This window comes from Mustela lutreola, chromosome 16, assembly GCF_030435805.1.
Source record: "Mustela lutreola isolate mMusLut2 chromosome 16, mMusLut2.pri, whole genome shotgun sequence".
Classification (NCBI taxonomy): Eukaryota; Metazoa; Chordata; class Mammalia; order Carnivora; family Mustelidae; genus Mustela; species Mustela lutreola.
In genome coordinates, this window is record NC_081305.1 from 43,941,595 (window position 1) to 43,965,399 (window position 23,805).

A 23,805-nucleotide genomic window follows, 5' to 3' on the forward strand; every position below is an offset into this window, starting at 1 on the left:
CTTGTTGACCACACTTCAGTTACTACCCTTTCTCTTATTCCCTTACAGCTAAAATACTTGAAAGAATGTCATATACTTTCTATTGTTTCTATTCCTACCATGAAGAATCATATAATATGACTTGTGTAACAGAATCACTTTGACTGCTCTGTTGAGAATAGGCTAGAAGAGAGGAAGGGTGGAAGTAGAAAGAAAAAGTAGAAGAGCAAAGCAATAACCTAGATGAGAGATGACAGTTTGGACCAGAATGGAAGCAGTGTGGTAGTAAAAGTGGTCAACTTCTGGATATATTTTGAACATAGAACAAACCAGAACTTCATGATGGAAGACTTTTAGCTTGTGTACCTGAGACAGGGACATATGTAAAATATTCCTAATTGGTTTCCCTATTTCTATCCTTGTCCCATTCAGTTTATTCTCAACAGCAGCCAGAGTGATTCTATTAAGTGAGAATTAGATCATGTCACTTCTGTGCCCCCAAACTTCTAATGGCTTGTTTCACTAAGTTTGAGACATTTGAGTTTGAGGTATCATTATACAACCAAATGAAGATGCTAAGTAGGTAGCTGGATATACAAGTCTGGATTTCAGGAGAGAGGTCTCGACTATATATAATTTGGTGATTGTTGCCATATAGATGGCATCTGAAGTCATGAGACAGAATGAGATTACCAAAGGAGTGAGTGTAGGTGGAGAAGAGGACCAAGGACTAAGCCTTTTTACTCAACAGGTGCTCAATAAAAATTTGTTGAGGGAATAAATGTTTGAGCAGAATCTATAATGAAGAAGTTAGTCTGTATCTTGGGGAACAGCATTCCAGGCAGAGGGAACAGCAAGTACAAGTCTATAAGTTAAGAATGTATTCAGGTAAAAAAAAAATTTTTTTTTAAATGTACTCAGCTCACTACAAGGACACTAGTGTGCCTAGAGCTGAGTGAGTGAGTTACAAATGGAGTGATTACCTGAGCTCAAAAAGTGGACCAGATTATGTACGGCCTTAAAGGCTAAGGCAAGGACTTCAGCATTTATCCTGAATGAGGTGGGAATCAGCTGCAGGAGGGATATAATAAGTGACATGATTACTCACCCAGGAAAGTTTCAGCAAGAGCAAAGTTAATATCTGTTTGGTATAAAGAGCAGTAAAATATTTCAGGAAATAGAAAACACCAACTGACCTGGTACATGGCTTTAAGAAGTCCAACAGCCATTCTTTCCTCCTCTTAGCTCTTCTCTTGGGAAATGGCAGTGTCCTCAGATGACTGAGATGGGGAAGAGAACATGAAAAACTAGGGTTTCCTTGCAGCATCCAGAATCACCAGCCTAGAATTTTTCAGCTTCTCTTTCCTTCTGTTGCACCCTTCCTTCCAACAGAGAGAAAGCATAAGGGAGAGATCTAGAAATTTGTTTGCATGCAATTTAACCCATGACTAAATCACTGCCTAATTTGTTATTTTAGCAATAGATTTTCTAGATTTTTACAAATAAAGACTCCCAAGGAATGTAATCATTTACATAAAGACACACAACTAATGAATAACAGTACCCAGATCAAACAAAGGTCTTCCTGACTCCAGTCTTTCTTCTCTCCAATAAATAGACTAGTGCTTCTGAAACTTGGTGGCACAATGGCATCACCTGGCTAGCTTCAAAAGATACTGGTGGCACACAGTCTCACTCAGTACCCCCACCTACTCATTCTTAAAAACTACAGCGCCATCCACGGTCTTACACACAGAACAATCAGTCTGCCATGGGTATGGGCAGTCTCAACCCGTCACGCTCATCTGTAGCTCCAAGTCTCAAACACGAGGGTACCACAACCTACGTTTACAGTCAAACAACTCCAGTTACAAAGAGGCCGTGGGTACTGGAACAACGGGGGACACAATACCCTCCCACCCCCACTCACAGTCTCACACTCTGTAGCACCAACCATCAACTCGCCTGCGCCCACGGTCACAGATACGACGTGCACAGTCACATCAGATGACAGCCTCACGCTGTATGACAACCAACCACCATCTCGCACCTAGAGTCACACCGAGGGCCTGGGAACCGACGTCCGGGTGACCCACAGCCCACTCCTCAGCCCATTCCCTACCTGCAGAAGTCAACTGCGGAAAGACCCAGTCCCTGCTCCGAAGGCTCGGGCAATCTCTATTCCGGCCCACCTCCTGCCTTAAGAGTCTGATGGGAACCCACCCCCGCGGGCCCGGAAAGAAGCGACTGGGCCTCCGGAGGACACAAAGGGACCGCCGGCCCTGTGCTCGCAGGGGCCACTGGGAAATGTAGTCCAGACAAAAAAAAAAAAAAAAAAAGCGGCGCTGCCTAGTCCGACTGCACTGGCGCGGCGCAGTTCGGGGGTTAGTAACGCAGCCCCTCTGCCCCGGGTCCTCCCCACGCCGGGCTGTTCCAGGCCCTGCAGAGGGAGCCTAAATCTCACCTCGGATCCGGTGTCCGCCAAAGGAACCGGGTCGAGCGTCAACTAGACGGACTGGGACTGAAGTGCGCAGGCACAAGTGCTTGGTCCACCTCCCTTTGCAACGGGGCGGAGAACTTAGAGACGCCGAGTAGCCGCAGGGGGTGCGGTTCGTGTGTGCGGTCCGCACAAACGGGGTGAGGGACGTGCTCCTACAATTGAGCTGGGGTACCCGAAAAAACTGTGGGACAGGGAGAGCAGAGAGTAGAGTGCGCAGGTGCATTGTAATTCCACCCAGCTCCGCCTTCCCTAGGGCGTTTTTGGTTCGGAATGGGTTAGCTTGAAGATCCGAAGGGAGTGAGTCACCCTTTGTGTACGGTTCTTGTATTTGTGATTTGGTGATTATGGGTGTGAATGTGTCCCCCCCGCCCCTTACTAAAATGGCTCTTCTGCTGGGTATCTTCAAAGTTCCCTTACTTTAATATCCTTTCAGATATTAATGTCACACCTCCACAAAGGCCTTCCCTGATCACACCTCTCTGACCGCCTTAATCTGATCTATACTCCCTTAGAACAATAGCGTTTGTATTTTAAATTTTTATTTATTGTCTCCCCACAAGTTCTATCACAGAACTAATTTTGTGAGTTGCTGCATGACCCTTTGATTCTGTCATTGTGTGTGTTTCTGTATAAAACTCTGGGTGTTAGGGTGGGTATGCTGGTTTTCTGTGACCATGTGTAAGGTTGTATTATTGTGTGACATTTGTGGTGTTACCTGAGAGAATGTGTTATACAGAAAGGGACTGACTGGTGGAGAGTGGGGTAAGAATGTAATAGGATAGTGTGTGTGACAGGTCCTGAGCACTAGTCTAATGGATGTGGATAGTGATTGAAGTTTTTCTCTTAGGTATCTAATTAGAAAGCACCAACTGTGTGCCAGATGCTCTTCAAGGTGCTGGGATAGACATAGACAAAATAAACTTTAAAAAATCGCTAATAGAATATTAATGAGCAGAAGGACAACCTCAAGAGGCTAAAATATATGTATGATTGAATAACAAATAGAAATCTGGATCTACACAAGGGAATGAAGAGCATTAGAGATGATAACTGTAGGGTAAATATGTAAGACATTTTTATTAATTAAATCGCACCAAAAGATAAGTTACTGTTGAAAGAAAAACAATGTAGCTTTGGATATATATGGAAATCATAGAGTAACAATAGCAGAAAGGCCAGGAGAAGAGAAGGAAGTGGAAATAAACTATGTTTATTTCCTTATAGAAGTGGAAATAAACTATCCTAAGTTTACTACATTCTTTTTTTCTTTAAGATTTTATTTATTTATTCGTCTGAGAGAGCGCACACATGAGCAGAGAAGAGGAACAGAAGGAGAGGGACAAGCCAACTCCGCGCTGCATGCAGAGCCCAACATGGGGCTCAATCTCTGAACCCTGAGATCACAACCTAACCCAAATTCAAGAGTCAGACACTTAACTGACTGAGCCATCCAGATACCCCCAAGGTTCCTACATTCTTTGTGAAGTAATATAGTATCACTTGAACAAACACTGTAACAAGTGAAAGATTTTCACTCTAAGCCCTACAGCAACCACTAACCTAACAAAATAAAAAGTTATAGCTAATAGTCCAACAAGGAAGATAAAGTGGAATCCAATTATCATAAATCACTCAATCCAAAAGAAGTTAGAGAAGGGAACAAAAACCAGATGGGAAACAAATTGCAAAATGGAAGGCTTATATCAATTATCAGACTAAATATAATTTACTGAACATCCAATTAAGAGGCCCAGAGTTTCAGATGGGATGAAAAAGTATGACTCAACCACATGCTGCCTCTGAGAAGTTAAATAGAACTCTACCAATAGTTAGAAATACAAGATGGAAATACACCATGGTAATGCTGTGTAGAGAAAGCTGGAATAACCTCAGATTTTTCTTAGATGTGACAACAAAAGCACAAGCAACCAAAGGGAGAAAAAAAAAAAAACCAGATATATAAGACTTCCTCAAAATTAAAAACATTAACAAGAAAGGACCTTATCAAAGGACATTATCAAGAAAGTGAAAAGAGCCTACAGAATGGGTAAAAATATTTGTAAATCATGTATTTGACAAGGATTTAATATCAGTATATAAAGAACTCCTAAAGCGCAACAAGAAGACAATCCAATTAAAAGATGAGCAAAACACTTGAATTTATATTTCTCTAAAGAAGATAAAAATGGCCAATAAACACAAAGAGGCTCAATATTGTTAAAAATGCAAATAAAACTATGAGATACCACTGTATACCTACTAGGATCAGTATTATCAAAATAGCAAATATTGATGAGGACATGTATAACTTAAAAGCTTTGTATGATGATGTTAAGAATATAAAATGGTGCAGCTGCTATAGAAAACAGTTCGTCAGTTCTTCTAAAGCTTAGGTTTACCATATGACCTAGCAATTCCACTCCCAAAAGAATTGAAATCAGGGGCTTGAACAGATACTTGTATTCCAGCGTTCATTATAGCATTATTCAAAATAGCCAAAAGGTGGAAACAACCCAAGTATCCATGAACAGATGAATGGATAAACAAATGTGGTATGTACATACAATGGAATGCTATTCAGCCATAAAAAGGAATAAAGTTTGAGAACACATTACTACATGGATGAACCTTGAAACAATTATACAAAGTATAAATCATACACAAAGGGACAAATATTGTATTCTGCTTAAATGAGATATTTGGATTAGGCAACTTCATAGAGAAAGAAAATAGTAGTTACCAGGAGCTGTGGGGAAGGAGGGATTGAGAGTTGATTGCTTAGTATGTTTAGTGATTATAGAGTTTCCATTTGGATGATAAAAATTTTGGAAATAGACAGTATTGGTGATTATACAACATTGTAAATGCACTTAATGCCACTGAATTGTACACTTAAAAAATGTTAAAATGGCAAATTTTGTTAAACATTTTATATTAATATAAAATTTAATAATGTAACATACCAAAAATTGAACACATTAAAAGTTTGAATTGTATGATAGGTGAGTTGTATCTCAATAAAGCTGTTAAAAAAAACTGGAGTAGCTGTATTAATGTATACAACATAGATTTCAGAACAAAAAATATAGGGATAAAGAAGATCATTTCATAATAATGAAGGTCAGTTCATCAAAAGAAAATAACAATCATAAATGTTTATGCATCTAACAATACTTTCAAAATACATGAAACAACAACTGACTAAACTGGAAGAAAAAGAAAAATCCACAATGGTAAATCAGAGAGTCCAATACCACTCTCAGTAATTGCTAGAGGGGCACCTAAGCGGCTCAGTGGGTTAAAGCCTCTGCCTTCAGCTCAGGTCACATGATCCTAGGGTCCTGGAATGGAGCCCCCTCTCTCTGCCTGCCTCTCTGCTTACTTGTGAATTCTCTCTCTCTCTCTCTCTCTCTCTGTCAAATAAATAAATTTAGAAGAAGAAAGTAGTTAACCTGACTAGCCCTTATATCTATTAAATAGCATTTGTAATTAAAAACCTTCCTGAAAAAATAAAAATAAAAATACCAGTCCCAGATAGCTTCACTGCTAAATTTTATTACACATTTCTATTTAATTTTAATTTCTAGTAAACATTTTAAATTCTCTTAAGCATTTGAAGAAAAAAATGATTCTATACTCTTTCAGGATACTGAAAAGAGGGGAAATCTTCTCAACTCACTCTAGGAGTTATCTAGACAAAAATACTACCCCCTCCCAAAAACCACAAACATCCCTCGTGAATTATTAATAAAACTTTAGCAAATTGAATCCAAAAATATATAAAAATGATAATGCACAATGGCCAGGTGATGTCTGTCTCAGGAACCTAAGATTGGTTTAAGATTTGAGGCCCAGTGTAATTCACTATATTACTGTAGTAAAGGGAAAAAAGAGAAAATCAGTATTACCATCTAATAGATGCAGGGAAAGTATTTGACAAAAATCAACATCCATTTTTAATAAACACACTTACTAGGAAAAGAAAAAAACCTTCCTAATTAAAAGCTATCTAGCAGGGGCATCTGGGTGGCTCAGTGGGTTAAGCCTCTGCCTTCAGCTCAGGTCATGACCCCAGGGTCCTGGGATCGAGCCCCACGTCGGGCTCTCTGCTCAGCAGAGAACCTGCTTCCTCCTCTCTTTCTCTCTCTCTCTCTGCCTGCTTCTCTGCATACCTGAGACTTCTGTCTGTCAAATTAAAAAAAAAAAAAATCTTTAAAAAAAAAAAAGCCATCAGGGACGCCTGGGTGGCTCAGTGGGTTAAGCCTCTGCCTTCGGATCAGGTCATGATCTCAGGGTCCTGGGATCGAGTCCCGCATCGGGCTCTCTGCTCAGAAGCAGGGAGCCTGCTTTCCCCTCTGTCTCTCTGCCTGCCTCTCTGCCTACTTGTCATCCCTCTCTCTCTGTCAAATAAATTAAAAAAAAAAAAATCTTAAAAAAAAAAAAAAAGCCATCTAGCAAAAACCTTTCAACTACCATTTCACGGAACAACACTGCATACTTTCCCTCTAAGATCAGATACAGGGCAAAGATATCCCTACTTCTATTCAATCTTTTTCTTTAAATTTAAATTTAAATTTTATTATTTTTATTATTTTTAATTACATTTATTTTCAGCATAACAGTATTCATTATTTTCTCACCACACCCAGTGCTCCATGCAATCCGTGCCCTCTATAATACCCACCACCTGGTACCCCAACCTTGTATTGAAAGTTTTTGCCAGTGAAATCAGAAAAGAAACAGCATTCAGATTTGATAATGTAATGAAGAGTCTAATTCTATTTTTTGATGTTTGACTGCTCACAAATTGGAAAAAAAAAAAACACTTTTTTTTTAAACAAGACCCTTGACACAAAGGGAAAACTATCTAGGGTTCATTTCTTTTAGAGTAATTTATCCTAACTTAAAGACAGATTGCCTTACATGTAACAGATATGTACAAAGAAGTTATAAAATTATCCTTGGTTTAACAATGATAAATGAAAAACATTAAAATTATCCAATCAAACAAGGTAAACAAGGATTTTTGTTGTTCTGTTTTTGTTAAACAGAGCAAAATAACTTACAGAGTATATAAAGATAAAAGCTGAAAAGCATATTACTAATGGAAATGGGTATTTTCACAAAACCAGTATTTTTCCCTAGCCCATCTCCATTTGATGTTAATTAGCACTTAGGTTTTTTTTTTTTTAAAGCAATATGCTCATGCACGTACACTAATTTATGTACAATAAGGGAATAGGGAAGAGGAAAATGAAAGACCAGAAAAACCATATGGTAAACAGTTAAGATGTGGTGGAACCAAATTGCATTTTTCTAATTGAGGATGTCTTCTTTGTCTGGAGGAACACAGTTCTGGAGTAATGTAGCAGATCCCTTTTTAGGGATCTGTCTGCTGTTAGAACACATCAATTATATTTTCATCATCCATTTCCAATGGTGCAGATGAGTCTGTTTCACTGATTGTCTGCCTGTCAAATCAGAATCTAATTCACCTCATTAACAAACCCTATTGTTCACAGTAGGCTTTCATTTATACTAAGTATTGTATGCCCTCTTAATCTTAAAACTGCACCACAGGACCATCCTATTTCACCACCTCCAAGTGAATATGATCATTGTTCTCAATCTTGACTCATTCCTTGGGCTGTTTGCCAGCTGCATGGTGGTCTAGAGTCTCCTTAGCTGCTGCCTCACCAGGCGTGCACAGAAGGAGCATGCAAGCAGCGTGGAGAGTGGCAGAAGTTCCTGGTTTTTAAGCCTCACTCTTCCTCTTTCCTCTTGTGCCCACAAGCTCAGGTGCTCCCGCCTTTGGCACTTGCAGATTTAAACCCCACAAGTCCTGCCAATTTCAGTTCCTTGCTTTTGCAAACCATTTGCAGACTTTCTTGTGAAGCCTACCCTGCTTCTCCTAGGAAGCTTCATTATGTGAGTAATAAAACTTTCATACCCTCTTGGGATGTGTGTATGTGTGTGTGTGTGTGTGTGTGTGTGTATGTGTGATCATCAGTCTTAATATGCCAACCAAATTTTATGGGTAGTACCTGAAAATTGGAAAAGAAATGGGTATCACTATTTCCAACAATTAGGAATAGGTACCGATGTCTTTTTTCATAGGTGACATGATCATCTATGTAGAAAATCCAATGGAACCTCCAAAATTGTAGTAGAAACACTAAGTGACCTTAGCAAAGTAACAGGCTACAAGATCAACGTACAAAAATCAATTGTATTTCTATATGCTGGCAAGGAACAACTGGAAATTAAAATTTTTAGAAATGCCATTTACAATAGCATCAAAAAATCTGAAATACTTGGGGATAATTCTGACAAAAGATTTCACTACCTTCAAAAACTACACAATATTCCTGAGAGAAATGAAAGAGGATCTAAATGGAGATATATACTGTGTTCAGGGGTCACAAGATTCACCATTTTAAGGATGTCAGTTCTTTCCAAATTCATCTGTATTTTCAACACAATTGCAATCAAAATCTTGAGGTTTTCTTTTTCCATTTCTGTGTTTTGGTATAAACTGACAAATTCCTTCTAAAACCTTTCCAAGGTGTTCACCTAAAAGAAATCGAAATCTAGTCCACACAAAAAACTTTACACAAATGTGTACAGCAGCTTTAGTTATAATGGCCAAAAGTTTAAAACAACTCATGTTCTTCAATGACTGATTGAAGAAAGTGTAGTACATTCACACTGAATACTACTCAGCAACAAAAAGGAATGAATTACTTACACATGTAACAAAATATCTGAATCTCCAGGGAATTAAGCTGCATGAAAAACCAATGCCTATATTACATTTTATCATTCCATTTATTTAATATTCTTGAAAGGTTAATGATTGAACAGATAAGGGTTGCCTGGCTTTAAAGAGGAGGCTGGGGGCAGAAATGACGTAGGGGTGGCTATAAAAAGACACATGAAATATCTTTGTAATGATGAAAATATTTTAAATCTTGACTGTGTCAATGTTAATATCCAGGTTGTGATATTATATATAATATTATATATAGTTTTGGGAGATGTGGTCATTGGGAGAAACTGGATAAAGGGCACATGGGATTTCTGGATTATGTCTTACAACTGTATGCAAATCTAGAATGATCTCAAGTAAAAAATTAAAATTAAAAAAAAGCTAGGCCAAAAAAGTAAATAAATTCTAAAGTGGTAGACCAAAACCCAACTACATTAAATGTAAATTCACTAAATATGTCAAATTAAAGAAGATTGTCATTATTTTTAAAATAATGCTGTTTAATAACATATGCACTTTAAAAAATAGGTTAAAAGCAAAAGGGTAGAAAGAGATAAACCATGCACTAACCAAAAGAAGGATGGTGAAACTATAGTAATATCAATATAGACCAGACAAAAAAGCAATTATTATAAGGAGAAAATTCTATAAGGGACTGTTGGATCAATCCATAAGAAAAGTTACCACAACTCAAAATATATATCATCCAATAAGAGAGCTTCAAAATCTGTAAAGCAAAGTTAACAGAAATCAAAGGAGAAATAGACAAATCTACAAGCATAAAAAAATCAGGATGCTGGACGGACATAGAACAATTAATTCTGTTCTTTTATCATCTCTAAATAAAATGATAAGCAAAAATAATTCTTATAATAATTCAGTAGACAGAAAAAAACTACTATTGGTAGAGACAAAAGACAAGCAAAACTTATTTGGAGGACTTGTTCTGTCTTATGCAGTGTTTGGGAGTCTCTTGTCCCTTCTTAGATATATATTCACACTACTCTGGAAAAAAAAAAATGCCCTTTATCGCCTAGTGAAAGGAAGACTATCTTCTACTGCATCCTAGAGGCAACATAGTCATGTGGCCTTTATATAGCTTCATGGTAAGCTTATGAGTCAGAATCCTCTCTGATACCTCCGACAACCACAAGGTCTTGATATTTAGCATGCTGTAGTCTGCAGCATTTTGTTCTTTGTGAACATACCATAGCAGAAAAACACTGGGTTAGTGTTGTCATAGATATTTTCTCCATTTTAGTCTCTACTGCAAAATTATTGCAGTCTTCAATTTTCATGGTCAATAGTTTTTTTAATTTTTCTGGAGTCAGAGCCAAACGCACAGGAAATGCTGAAAAAAAGAGTGAGATCTTTGGAGCAGAAGTGACATATAGCCTGCTTTGTTAGATTTTTAGGTTTTTGCTCCTGGTTATTTCTCTACTTTCCCCCGTAGACTTTCCACTCCCGACATGACCTTTCCATTTGATGGCTCCATGTCTTTGCCCTCTTCAACAGTATCTTTCTAAATTACCAGTATCACCTTTGTCCATGTAACACACACTGAATATGGAGTAACACAGAATTAAAAAGCATGGGTGTTTCAGTAATATGGATTCACAGAGCTCTAAAATTCCTCCCATTTAATATCTTGGTGACTGTGGTTTATTGGTAATCTTTAAGTTTCAATATTGTAACAGGGGCCAGTCAGAAACGCAGAAACACACAAAGAATTAACAGAAGGACAGGGTCTCTGAAAAAACCGCAGGATTCGAATCAAACGGTTACAAGAACATACACCGCGACCATGGACACACAGATGATCGCGAATTCGCATGACCCCCAAAGTCACTGGATCTCAGAGTCTCTCGACTCCGCAGACACCCTACCCCAAGTTCCACGGCCGATATCTCCCGCACACGGTCACACAACGCCACTCCTCTTTTTCTGACTGCCGCCAGAAGCTTGAGACTCAAGCTGGCCCGTCTAGTCCCTCCACGGACCCCTAATTTTTTCGCCCACCTTCACCCCACTGAAGTCCGGGAGGGGCCTGGACCAGACGGAACTACACCGACTCAGCGGCGCTTCCTTCACGGATCCTGCACCATAACCCCGGGAACAGGAGACCCAGCCAACCATAAGGAGCAAGAGACTTTTCGCAGAAAATTGACTTGGCCGTGAAGACCTCTGGGAAATGTAGTTCGTATCCTAAAGTTGTGCACCCGTTCAGATTCTTCTCAGCACCAAGTTGCACTCCCGGGCTCCGAGTGGAGTGCCGGGCTCAAGCGAAGCAGCTGCAGCAAAACTCAGCTGAACCTCCTCGGCAGATCTGGACGTCCTTAAATGCAGCGGTAGATTATTCCCGCTACTCGCCGGCAGGAAAGCCGACCCGCCCCCGCCTGTGAGCCGCGGGGGCCTCTGGGAAGCGTTGGCCGGCGTCTAACGGACCGAAGCTCGTGCTGCCCTCAGGCACAGCCGGCGCGGACCTTAGAGGCTCCTCAGACTCGGTCCGCACCGGCGGTGCCACTTGGGCGGCACTGAGGTGTGGAACTGTGCCTATCTCCGCGGGTTCGCTGGTGAGTCTCCGGGAGGCCGCGAGCTCTGAGTCCGGGACCCTTTGTGCTGGTTGGGAGTAGGGGCCTGCGGACCCGCTGCCTGTGGTGCTGGAGGAGGATGCCGGCGGGGCTGCACGGGTGCGGCTGGTTTCCCGAGACCGTGGGAGGGGCCCGTGAAGGACTGGGAGTGTAGCGTGATGTGACTGTTTGCCAGACATTTGTTTGCGACAGAGTGTGGCCGTGAGACCGTGTGTGAGCGGATTTGGGGGACGTGCTTTTCCTTCTGTTTCATTATGGACATGGATGCGAACGTGCGTGATGTGGGATCGTGAGTGCTTGAGAAGCTCCGTGGAGGAAAGGTAGAGCACGGCTGTGTGTGTGTGTAGATTCGTGCGGCTTTTTATACCAGGGCTTCATTTCTTTGGTTTATGGTAATTGGAAATACGTTTTTATGAGAGCTACCAATAGCCCCAACACTTTTAGTATTTATTTATCTTAAATTTTATTTTTGTGTATTAGCCTCGTTGTTTTATGTGCGTACTAACTTCTTGTCCCTTGTCCCCGACTGCCCGCCCCAATCGCAAAATATAGAAAAGCTCAAAGAAAATAAAAATCATTCCGAATTCTGCCAGCAACTATCAAAATTTACTTACCATCTTTACCCCCTCTGTGAATACATACACACCCATTCATTTATTAACATATATGTGCATAATAGCTTGGAAATTGTTATTACACTATACATACAGTTCTGTAACCTACCTTTGTCGTTTAACAATACACCGTATCTTTCCATTTAAATTTATGTCGTTGGGCGCCTGGGTGGCTCAGTGGGTTAAGCCGCTGCCTTCGGCTCAGGTCATGATCTCAGGGTCCTGGGATCGAGTCCCACATGGGGCTCTCTGCTCAGCAGGGAGCCTGCTTCCCTCTATCTCTCTGCCTGCCTCTCCGTCTACTTGTGATTTCTCTCTGTCAAATAAATAAATAAAATCTTAAAAAAAAATAAATTTATGTCGTAATTTTAAAGTTTTTCATGCCATACATTTTAATACATTTACCCCTTTTGATGGGTAATTTGTTTTATCCAGTTTCTTGCCATTATGAACAATGGGTTTATCAGCAATTAGTTGTCATATGTTATAATGCGCTTTTCTAATTTGTGTGGGGGGGGGAGGAGACAGGTTCCTGGAAGTGTAACTAATTGGGCAATATGTATGTGTTTATTAAAGAGTCCCTAAGGGGCGCCTGGGTGGCTCAGTGGGTTAAAGCCTCTGCCTTCGGCTTGGGTGATGATCCCAGGGTCGTGATCCTGGGGTCCTGGAATCAAGCCCCGCATCTGGCTCTCTGCTCAGCGGTGAGCCTGCTCCTCCCCGCCTTCTCTGCCTGCCTCTCTACCTACTTGTGATCTCTGTCTGTCAAATAAAATCTTAAAAAAAAAAAAAAAAAAGATTCCCTAAGTCTATCCAATTATTCTCCTGTAAGGTTCAAATAATTTACACTATTATTGGCATAGTATAAGATTGCCTGTATCCATACATCCTGATAACAATGGTTATCTGCTATTAGTAATTTTTGCTAACTTCATAGATACAAAATTTTCTTAATTTGCAGTTGTTTGGTTACTACTGGTCAAGCATTTTATTTTATTTATTTATTTTTTATTTTATTTATTTATTTGACAGACAAGAGATCAAAAGTAGGCAGAGAGGCAGGCAGAGAGAGAGGGGGTGGGGAGCAAGCTCCCTGCTGAGCAGACAGCCCGATGCAGGGCTCGATCCCAGGACCCTGAGACCATGACCTGAGCTGAAGGCAGAGGCTCAACCCACTGAGCCACCCAGGCGCCCTTGGTCAAGCATTTTAAAAATCTTTTTTTGTGTGTGTGAATTATGTATTTCCCAAAATGTTCTTCTAAAGCAGTATTCTGTTTTCAAATTTATTTTCTAGATTCTTCAGGCATTCATTTATTCATCAACATACCATTTATTGACTGCTATCTGTGTGACAGGAACGGTTCTAGATGCTTCAGGTATAGCGCTGAACAAAAGAGAAACACTCTGCTGTCATGGTACTTACATTGTCGTGGTCCAGATAATAAATGAGGTGAGTTAAATATCACATATATTCAGCAGTGAAAAATATTAAGAGAAAAAGTAAAACAAAAACATACAGCATTTGAGAAGGGAATTAGAGTTTTAGATGGGGTAGCCAGGAAAGGCATCCTGAAAAGGTAATAATAAAGATTTGAAGGAAGTAAAGGGGCTATTTATGCATATAATTGAGGAGGCTATTTATGCATATAGTCTAGGCAGCATGGACAACAATTTAAAAAGTCTTGAGGTGGGACAAACCGTAAGTGACTCTTAATCTCACAAACTGAGGGTTGCTGGGGGGAGGGGGGGTCCAGAGAGAGGGGTGGGGTTATGGCCATTGAGGAGGGTATGTACTGTGGTGAGTGCTGTGAAGTGTGTAAACCTGGCAATTCACAGACCTGTACCCCTGGGTATATAAATACATTATATGTTTATAAAAGAATTAAAAAAATAAAAGTCTTGAGGTGGGAACATGTCTGTTACAGCAAAGAGGTTGGTGTGGCTGAAAAAGAGCAAATGAAATGAAGACTAGTGAGAAATGAGAGAAGGGAAGTGGAGGGAAGGAGGCAGATCAGGTTGAATCTTATGGGCCATATTTTGATTTTGGCTTTCACTGTGAATGAGCTGGGAAGCTGTTGGAGACTTTTGATCATGGGAGTGATCTTATCTGCTTACGATATAAGTGGATCACTTTGGCTGCTCTGATAAGAGAACTATAGGAGGAAGGCTGCAGTGGGGGGTCAAGGGCAGAAGCAGAAAGACCAATTAGGAATACAATACAGTAAGTACAATAATCTAGTGAAAAGATGATGATCTGGACCAGAGTAGTAAAAATGGTGAGAAGTCATGTATTTGATATAATTTAAAGATGGAGCTGATACAGTTTGCTGATGGAACTAATGTGGAATGTAACTGTGACAAGATAACAAAACATTTTTTAATCTGAGCAACTTGGAAGAATAGAGGTATCATTAACCGAGAAAGGAAAGACAGTAGGAAAAACTGACTTGGGGCATAGGGAGATAGTGAGATTTCAGTTAGGAATTTAGTATATGTAGCATGGGATGTCCACTAGACATCCAAGTAGAGATATTAAGTTGGCAGTATGATATATAAGTCTGAAGTTCAAAATGATCTAAGATCTAGGTTGAAGACATAAATTTATATCATAAATAAATTTATATCATATATAAATGATATTTAAAGTGTATTTACTGAATGAGATCAGTTAGAGGGTAAGATAGAAAAAGGTAGAGGGCTCAGTCCAACAAAGTCTGGGAAATGAGGAGGAACCAGCGAAGAGGATTGACAGGAGCTAGTTAGAATGGCTGGAGGGAATATAGGTGAGTTTGATTTCCTGGAAATGAAAGGAAAAATATGTGTTAAAAAGAACCGTGTCAGTCCTGCTGATAGGCAGGACTATGAAGACTGAGAAAAGAATGTTGACATTAGTAGCATGAAAGTCATTGGTGATCCTGAAGATCAGTTTCAGTGGAGTATGGGGCTAAAGAGAGAAATGGAGAAGAAAATTGGAGCTACATGGGGCATCTGGGTGGCTCAGTGGGTTAAAGCCTCTGCCTTCGGCTCAGGTCACAATCCCAGGACCCTGGGATCAAGACCCACATGGGGCTCCATGCTCAGCAGGGAGCCTGCTTCCTCCCCCCTCCCCCGCCTCTCTGCCTACTTGTGATCTCTGTCAAATAGATAAATAAAATCTTTAAAATTAATTAATTAATTTTTTAAAAAAATGGAGCTACAAAGTATAGACAACCCTATATTATTATATTATTATTCTCTGTAAATGGAAAAGGGAGGGAAATGGAGGGGTAGATGGAGTTGGATTTAACCAAAGTGTTGGTTTCATGAACTAATTAGGAATAGTGTGAGATGCAAGAGTATCTAAGTTGGTAGGAATTAATTATATTGATTGACTGTGAATTTTAGTCCAGATAGGTAGAAAAGTCAGGATAGGAAGGTGAGGGACAGTGGAAAATTGGTAGAACAGAGGAATGGAAGTTCTGATGGGGTTGGAGAACTGTTGGGTTGGTAGTAAGGTGGAGAGATTGGAGGATATTTGCCCTTTAGTTGTCCACTGTTTTCAAAATAGAACTGTCTTCCTTTTTACCAACATACCAGTTTAAGAAAACATGAGAGATTATCAGCTACATTTCAGTAGGGGTTACAAAATGATTTCTATCTATATCCCTTCTTCATTTACTGGCTGGAATATTTTTTTAAAGAAAAAATTTCTGTCATCAACTCTTTGGTTACATTGAGGAAAGTTTTTATAGGAAAAGTAAAATAAATTGATTCTTTCCCTTTTTAGGTTTTCAGGCTATTGAATTGATTTCTTAGCATTTCCCAGTGAATGATTATTTTACTGTTATATACACATCGATTTTGATATTGTGGTTATTTCCTTTGTGAAGCTCAAATTTTCCCATCTTTGGTTATCTCTTTGAGAGGCCTCTAAGTCTTTTCAACACATCTCCAGAAGTCTGATAATGTTCTACATTCTGGTATGAAGGGTTATTCCAAGATCATTTTGAACATTTCCTGCCCTAGGCATGGAATCAAGCATTTCTTTATGGTCAACTAATCTACAACAAAGCAGGAAAGAATATTCAATGGAAAAAAGAAAGTCTTTTCAGTAAGAGTGTTACTTGGGTTATTTGGGTTACTTGTGTGTTAAATGGGTACTTTTTTTTTTTTTTAAGGGCACAAACTACCAATATTTACTCAATAAGAAATAATCTGAATCGTATATTTATTAAGGAAATTGAATTTGTGTTTAAAAACCCATGATACTGGGGTGCCTGGGTGGCTCAGTGGGTTAAAGGCTCTGCCAGGGTCCTGGGATCGAGCCCTGCATTGGGCTCTCTGCTCAGCAGAGAACCTGCTTCCCCTTCTCTCTCTGCCTGCATCTCTGCCTACTTGTGATCTCCGTCTGTCAAATAAATAAATAAAATCTTTAAAAACAAAATAAAACAGAAAAAAACCCATGATACCAAAAGCAAACAAAAGCAAGGAAGTTAAAAACAAGTGGGACTACATAAAACTAAAAAGCTTATGCACAGCAAAGGAGACCAAGAAAATGAAAAAGCAGTCTTCTAAATGAGAGAAAATATTTACAAATCACATACCTGATAAAGGAGTTTATAAATATATATAAAACTCAGTAGCAAAAAACCCCAAACCAATTTTTAAAATGGGCAGGAGAGCTAATAGGCATTTTCCCAAAAAAGACATACATATGACCAACAGGTACATAAAAAGATAAAGTGATATTCAGCAATTAGTGATCTGGAAGTGCAAATCAAAGCCACAATGAGGTGTCACCTCACATCTGTTAGAATGACTATTATTGAAAAGACAAGGAAAAGCAAGTGTTGGCAAGGATGGGAAGAAAAAGAAACACTTATGCATTGTTGATTGGAATGTAAATTGGTAGAGCCACTATGGAAAATAGTTGAAGGTTCCTCAATAAATTAAAAATATAAATGATCCAGCAGTTGTACTTCTTATTTATCTGAAGAAAACAAAAACACTAATTTAGAAAGATTCATGTACCCCCATGTTTGTTGCAGCATTATTTACAATAGCCAAGATACGGATACAACTTAAGTGTCCCATTGATAGATGAATATGTAAAGAAAATGTGTGTGTGCATGCACATGCACATACATACATACATACAATGGGATATTATTTAGTCATAAGAAAGGATGAAATCTTGCCATTTGTGACAACATGGATGGACCTCGAGTGAAATAAGTCAGAGAAAGAGAAGTACTATATAATTTCTCTTTTATGTGTAATCTAAAAAAATAAAAAAAACAAATGTCACTCTAAAATACCAAGATCATTGATAAAGAGAACAGACTGATGGTCGCTAGAGGAAGGGCATTGGGTAGAGGATGAGAGAAATAGGTGAAGGTTGTCAAAAGGTACAAACTTACGGTTTAAACTTAAGCCCTAGGGATGTAATGTACAGCACAGTGACTATAGGTAACAATACTGTATTGCATATGTGAAAGTTGCTAAGATGGTACATCTTAAAAGTTTTCATACAATAAAAAAAAATCTTGTAACTATGTAAGGTGATAGATGTTGACTAGACTTATTTTGGTGATCCTTTCACAATGTACTCAAATATTGAATCATAATATTGTACACCTGAAACCTATATAAGGCTGTATGTCAACTAGACTTTTTTTTTTTTAAATATTTTATTTATTTGACAGATCACAAGCAGGAGGAACAGAAGAGGGAGAAGCAGACTCTCTGCTTAGCAGGGAGCCTGATGCAGGGCTCGATCCCACAACCCTTGGGATCATGACCTGAGCCAAAGGCAGATAGATGCTTAACTGACTGAGCCCTTCAATTATACCTTAATAAACAAAAAGACTTTCTAAAAAGGAAACTACACACCCAGAGAATTTCACAAGTGAAATCGCGAACATCTAAGGAAGAAATCATAACAATCGTATATAAACTTTCCCAGTTTATGTGAGCTGAACACTTGCCAACTCATGTTATGAGACCACCCTTACCCTGGTACCAAAACCAGACAGAGACAAGAAAAAAAACTGCACACTAATATTTCTTATGGACTAAAAACAAAAATCTTCAACATCGAAATGAAAAATTGAATCTAGCAATATAAAAAGGATAGTATATCATGTCTAAATGGGTTCATTTTGGGAATACAAAATAATTTTTTTAAAGATTTATTTGAGAGAGAGAGCATAATCAGGGTTGGGGGGCAAAGGGAGAGGGAGAAAGAATCCTCAAGCAGACTCCCCACTGAGTGGGGAGCCCAATGTAGGGCTCAATTTCAGAAACCTGAGATCATGACCTGAGCCAAAATCAAGAGTTGGCCACTCAACTAACTGAGATACCCAGGCACCTCAAGATTAATTTTAAGTTCATTATTTGAAAATTAGTTACTGTAATTCACCAGAAGAGAGTATGATCATTTTGATAGATGCAAAAGAAGCACTTGACAAAATCCAGCATTTATTCATGAAAAAAATAATTCTCAGCAATTTAAGAGCAGAAGGGAATGTTCTTTATTAAAGGTCAAAAAAAAAAAAAAAACCCCAAAACAACAAACCCAAATACTAGAGCTTACATTATACTTTGTGTTGAGATAATGCTTTACCTCTAAGATTGGCAACAAAGTGAAGATGTCCTCAGACCACCATTTTTCACCGTTCTATTGGAAGTCCTAACTAGTGCAATAAAGCAAGAGAAAGACAAAGACACACAAATCAGAAAGGAAGAAATACAGCAGTTTCTGTTGGAGACAACACAACTATTAAGATAGAAAACCTCAAAGAATCTACAAAAAAGCTCCTAGACCTCTTACATGAATTTAGCATGGTTGTAGGATACATAATCAGTATATAAAGTTAAATCATTTTTATATTCCAGCAATGAACAATTGGAATTTGAAATAAAAATTTATTAGCATGCCCCAAAATAAAGTACTTAAAAATAAATCTCAGAATATGCATAGGCCTTGTATGCCAAAAATGAAAAAAACTATGATCAAAGAAATAAAACATAAGTGGAGAAATATACTATATTCATGAATTGAAAGACTCCTATTTTCATTTGATCTTTAATTTGATCTATAGATTAAACACAATCCCAGTCACGTTCCTAGCAATCTTTTTTATAGATATCAATGAAGATGGAGGTGGAACTTAAAATGGAAGGCAGAATGAGACAAATTTATTTACATGTACTATTATATAAATGTAGGACCTAACTGTGTTGAAGGTGACATAGAAGAAACCCTCTTTAAATAAGAGCTCACATTTCTTTTCATCATTTGTAAGTCCTTAATGAAAATATAATTTTTTTGAACCATCCTTCCAGTTCACATACTGCTGCTATTAGAAATTTTTTTTTTTTTTTTAATTTGAGAGAGAGAGCAAAGCAGGGGGTGTAGAGGAAAAGAGAATCCCAAGCAGATTCCCCACTGAATGGGAACCCAATGCAGGGCTTGATCCTAGCACCCTGAGATCATGACCTGAGCCTGATGTGGCTCTCAATCCCAGGACCCTGAAATCGAGACCTGAGCTGAAGGCAGACACTTAACCAACGAAGCCTGCTATTAGAAATTCTGTGATGAAATCCATCATGGGGCACCTGGGTGCTCTTTTGGTTAAGAAGGGAAAGAGGAAAGAGAGTAGAGGGAGTTCTGATTGGTGTCCACTCTTCAGCTAGTTGATGAATTCAGTTCACCATAAGCAATTGTTTTTAAATAAAAAAATTCTCTTTTAGTCTATACCCATGCCCACCTTTTTTTTTTTTTTTTTTTTAAGATTTTTATTTATTTGACAGACAGAGATCTCAAGTAGGCAGAGAGGCAGGCAGAGAGGAGGAAGCAGGCTCCCTGCCGAAAGTGAGCCCCATGCGGGGCTAGATGCCAGGACCCTGGGATCATGACCTGAGCCAAAGGCAGAGGCTTTAACCCACTAAGCCATCCAGGCACCCCCATGCCCACCTTTTAATAGACTGATGTTCACTACTAGAACTGGAACAGTCCTGACAACAGAATGTGCTGGTATGTACCTCCAGGCCCAAGGGGCTGCTATATTCAGGAGATAATATGCAGAAAAATAAAATATCACAAATTTTTCCATATCTCTTCTCCCCCAGTAAATACCTTAACTCCTGTTATCCAGTATTGTGTCACATTGTAACTCAGAGCTGCAAGGGTTACTGGAAAAGCGGGTAACAGGAAAAGGAATAGAATTATCTTCACTGTCCTGGATCAATCATGATTCATCCTTGGAAGAATGTATATTGCCATGTGAAAAAATTAAAGTTTAGTTTTCAAGGAATAAAGTGAGGACAACTGGCTATTGTTGGTAACATTATCTGCCACATATAGCCTTTTAGAATATGCTGGCTCTCTCTCCTTAGCAAGGTATCAAATTTTCTTTACAGAATTTTGCACTGTTATTGCTGGGGAACTACTGAGACACCCATTTTATTCTGCTGTTCTCTCTTTCTCTCTCTCTTTTTTTATTTGAAAGAGAGAGCGAGAGAGGGAACACAAGCAGGGGGAATGGGAGAGGGAGAGGGAGAAGCAGGCCTCGAGCTGGGCAAGGAGCCCAATGTGGGACTAGATCCCAGAACTCTGGGCTCATGACCTGAGTGGAAGGCAGACACGTAACTGCTGAGCCACCCAGATGCCCCTCTGCTGTTCTCTTTTAAGGATTGATTATAATGGTTCTAAGAATGTGGGGTTCCCAGGGTCACAGTGCTTATTAGTGGGAGAGAGACTAGAAAGCAAATCTTTGCTCCCAAGTCACTGTTCTTTCCTACTATAATTCATCTGTCCTAAAGCTTTTCTAAAAAAATGCTTTAAGAAAAAACTTCAAATGAGTGACAAAAATCAATTACAATCCAACAACAACCAAAAAATTTTTTTTTACTTAGTAAAAGAAGATTAATTTTCTTTAAAGTAAAACTGGGAAAGAAACTGTGCACGGGATGGAGGAGGACATCTGCGTTGTTCATTATACACTGTAGTACTGATTGCAATGGTATGTGTTTTCTTGATTAAATTTTATTTTGGAGAAAATAATAGGTGAACTTTTATTTTAAAAACTGAAATAATGCTACTAGACTTGTAATAATATGAAAAACTGTGTCCTGTTTCTTTTTTCCCCATCCCTAATTCCTGTTTCCAACGAGAAAGCACTTTTAGCTCCTAAAGCTCCTAAGTGTGATTTCTTAAATTTCTTCAATTTTTCCAAATCACATGTTTATCTTGTTATTATTTGATACTTTACAGATTTATATGTTTATTTTTTACTATGACAAGAATTTAACTCTCTTACCACCACCAATATCTCTGATACACATCACTCAGACACACAAACTACTTCTTACTCCTTCTTTGAAATATATTACCATTTTGGGCAAATTCCCATTTAGTTGGTAATGTCTCAATACATTAAAATAACAGGTATTTTGTCAATTTCATAATTTTCTTGGTTATGTTCTTTTATGAAGCTATATAGCTTACTGTTCCTTGTGAACTGTTTTGTTCTGTTTTCTCATACAGAGTTATTGACAAATTCATGGGACATCTCCCACATATGAGCTCTTATTCTGACCCACCTTATGCCTAAGCTATGCATGATCATTCTAGTCATCCTTATACCTGTCAGCACCTCTGGTATGAATATTCTTGGCCTTTCTGCTGGATCCAAGAATCATTTACAGGGCGACCTTTAATCCACAGTGTGGGTGCAGGTTTCCGAAACCACTAAGCGTGCCTGGTCTAATGGCTTTTCTTCTCTTTCACAGCTTTGCCTTTTCAAGCCCTGTCTATTACCAGAAAGAGGAAATGACTGAATCCCAGGTAAGTTTTAAGTAGTATATTTGTTCTCTACTATATTCTGTAATGTGGTTTAAAAGGATTACAATAATCCGTACAGTAAATTGGAAAATCCTATATAGATAAACTTTTTCAGAGGAATTAAAGTTGGAAGATTAAGACCAGGAAGAGTTAAAATATGGTAATGCAGAAAGGTATTCATCTAGAGAGATTAAAGTTGGGCTTCAGTTTTCAGTTTCATTATTATAGGTGAAACAAACCAGAGCAAAAATTCATGACATAATTTGTATTGCAAATAAAAATTAAAATGAACTTTTTTTTAGGAGAAGTAAGCTCTTCTTTGGCACCTAGGTCAATGAATATATTAGAGTGTGACCTCTTATACTTGACAAATCCAGCTATTGTGATGGTCTGTTTTGGTAAAGGATAAAACAAAGTATATGTGTTAAAAAATAGCCAGCATAGGAAAGAATGCAAATGAAGATTATCAGAAAAAGGGATTAATTATCCCTTGCATGCAAAAGAAGACTACACAACAATTTTTTTTTAAATGACAGATACTGGTTACCCACAACAATATAGATAAATTCCAGAAACATTGGAGTGAGAGAAGCCAGAAACAAAAGATACGGTTCCATTTATATGCAATTTGAAAGCTGGGAAAACTAATCTCTTGTGATAGAAATCAGGATAGTAGTTACCTTAAGAGGATAGTAACTGGGAACGGGTGGGAGAGAATCTTCTGGAGTGCTGAAAATGTGGTTGTTTTGACCTGATTACATAAATATTTAAATGTATAAAAGTGTATCATGTACATTTAAGATTAGTGCATCTTAGGGGTGGCTGGCTGCCTCAGGCGAGCATGTGACACTTGATCTTGCAAGTTGTGAGTTTGAGCCCCACGTTAGTTGCAGAGATTACTTAAAATCTTAAAAAAAAAGGTTAGTGCATTTCACCACATTATTCTATATGTGTCATACATAATTTTAAAGAATACTAGAATGTCCGAAGAAATAGATGAGATATGTGTATCTCAAATGACCCTACATAATTATATTTTTCGGTGGGTATTTACTGTAGATTGGGCCACAGTCTAATAATTTCTGGTAAATTATTTTAGTCCACTGAAATGTGAACAGAGAATATGCTTTATTTGGTTTACTGATGTGTCTCCAGCCCCTAGAACATTCTGGCCTTGTATACATAGTTTTTGTGAATATCTGTGGTTTTAATGTCTTGAATCCATGGTTCCTTGTTTTTTTACTCTTAAAATAAGTGATATTGGGATGCCTGGGTGCTCAGTCAGTTATACAAGTGCCTTAAGCTCATGTCATGATCTCAGGATCCTGGTATCAAGCCCTGCATTGGAGCCCCACATTGGCTTCCTGCTCAGCAGGGAGTCTACTTCTCCCTCAGCTCTTCCCCCTTATGCTCTCTCTCTCTCTCAAATAATTAAAATCTTAAAAAAAAAAAAAAAGTAGTTGACGTCCACCTCCTCTTCAAGGATAATCCTTTTCCTCAGAACTTCAACTTGCATACTTTCTTTGTAT

At 38.6% G+C, this 23,805-nt stretch overlaps 2 protein-coding genes across 10 annotated transcripts in view; one reads left to right on the forward strand and one right to left on the reverse strand.

The window, feature by feature from the left end:
* ZNF570 (zinc finger protein 570) overlaps positions 1–11,378 on the reverse strand; it is a 35,511-nt gene extending 24,133 nt beyond the window's left edge. Inside the window, exons 1-2 of one of the 7 annotated variants that reach the window (XM_059151514.1) lie at positions 11,268–11,378; positions 1,176–1,357 (exon numbers count right to left, since the gene is read on the reverse strand). In XM_059151514.1, coding sequence (XP_059007497.1) covers positions 1,176–1,208 — 33 coding nt within the window. In that variant the 5' untranslated portion in view covers positions 1,209–1,357; positions 11,268–11,378. Of the gene's footprint in view, positions 1–1,175; positions 1,362–2,101; positions 2,322–2,443; positions 2,707–11,267 lie in introns of those variants that run through there. The other 6 variants (XM_059151516.1, XM_059151513.1, XM_059151512.1 and 3 more) reach the window with 6 other exon arrangements.
* Positions 11,379–11,657: 279 nt separating this feature from the next.
* Positions 11,658–23,805, forward strand: part of ZNF569 (zinc finger protein 569) — a 49,595-nt gene continuing 37,447 nt past the window's right edge. The window contains exons 1-3 of one of the 3 annotated variants that reach the window (XM_059151440.1): positions 11,658–11,821; positions 13,745–13,900; positions 22,225–22,279. Coding sequence is in view for 1 of the 3 variants with exons in the window: in XM_059151439.1 (XP_059007422.1) it covers positions 13,896–13,900; positions 22,225–22,279 (60 nt within the window). In the remaining 2 variants the exon portion in view is untranslated. Of the gene's footprint in view, positions 11,822–13,744; positions 13,901–22,224; positions 22,280–23,805 lie in introns of those variants that run through there. The other 2 variants (XM_059151439.1, XM_059151441.1) reach the window with 2 other exon arrangements.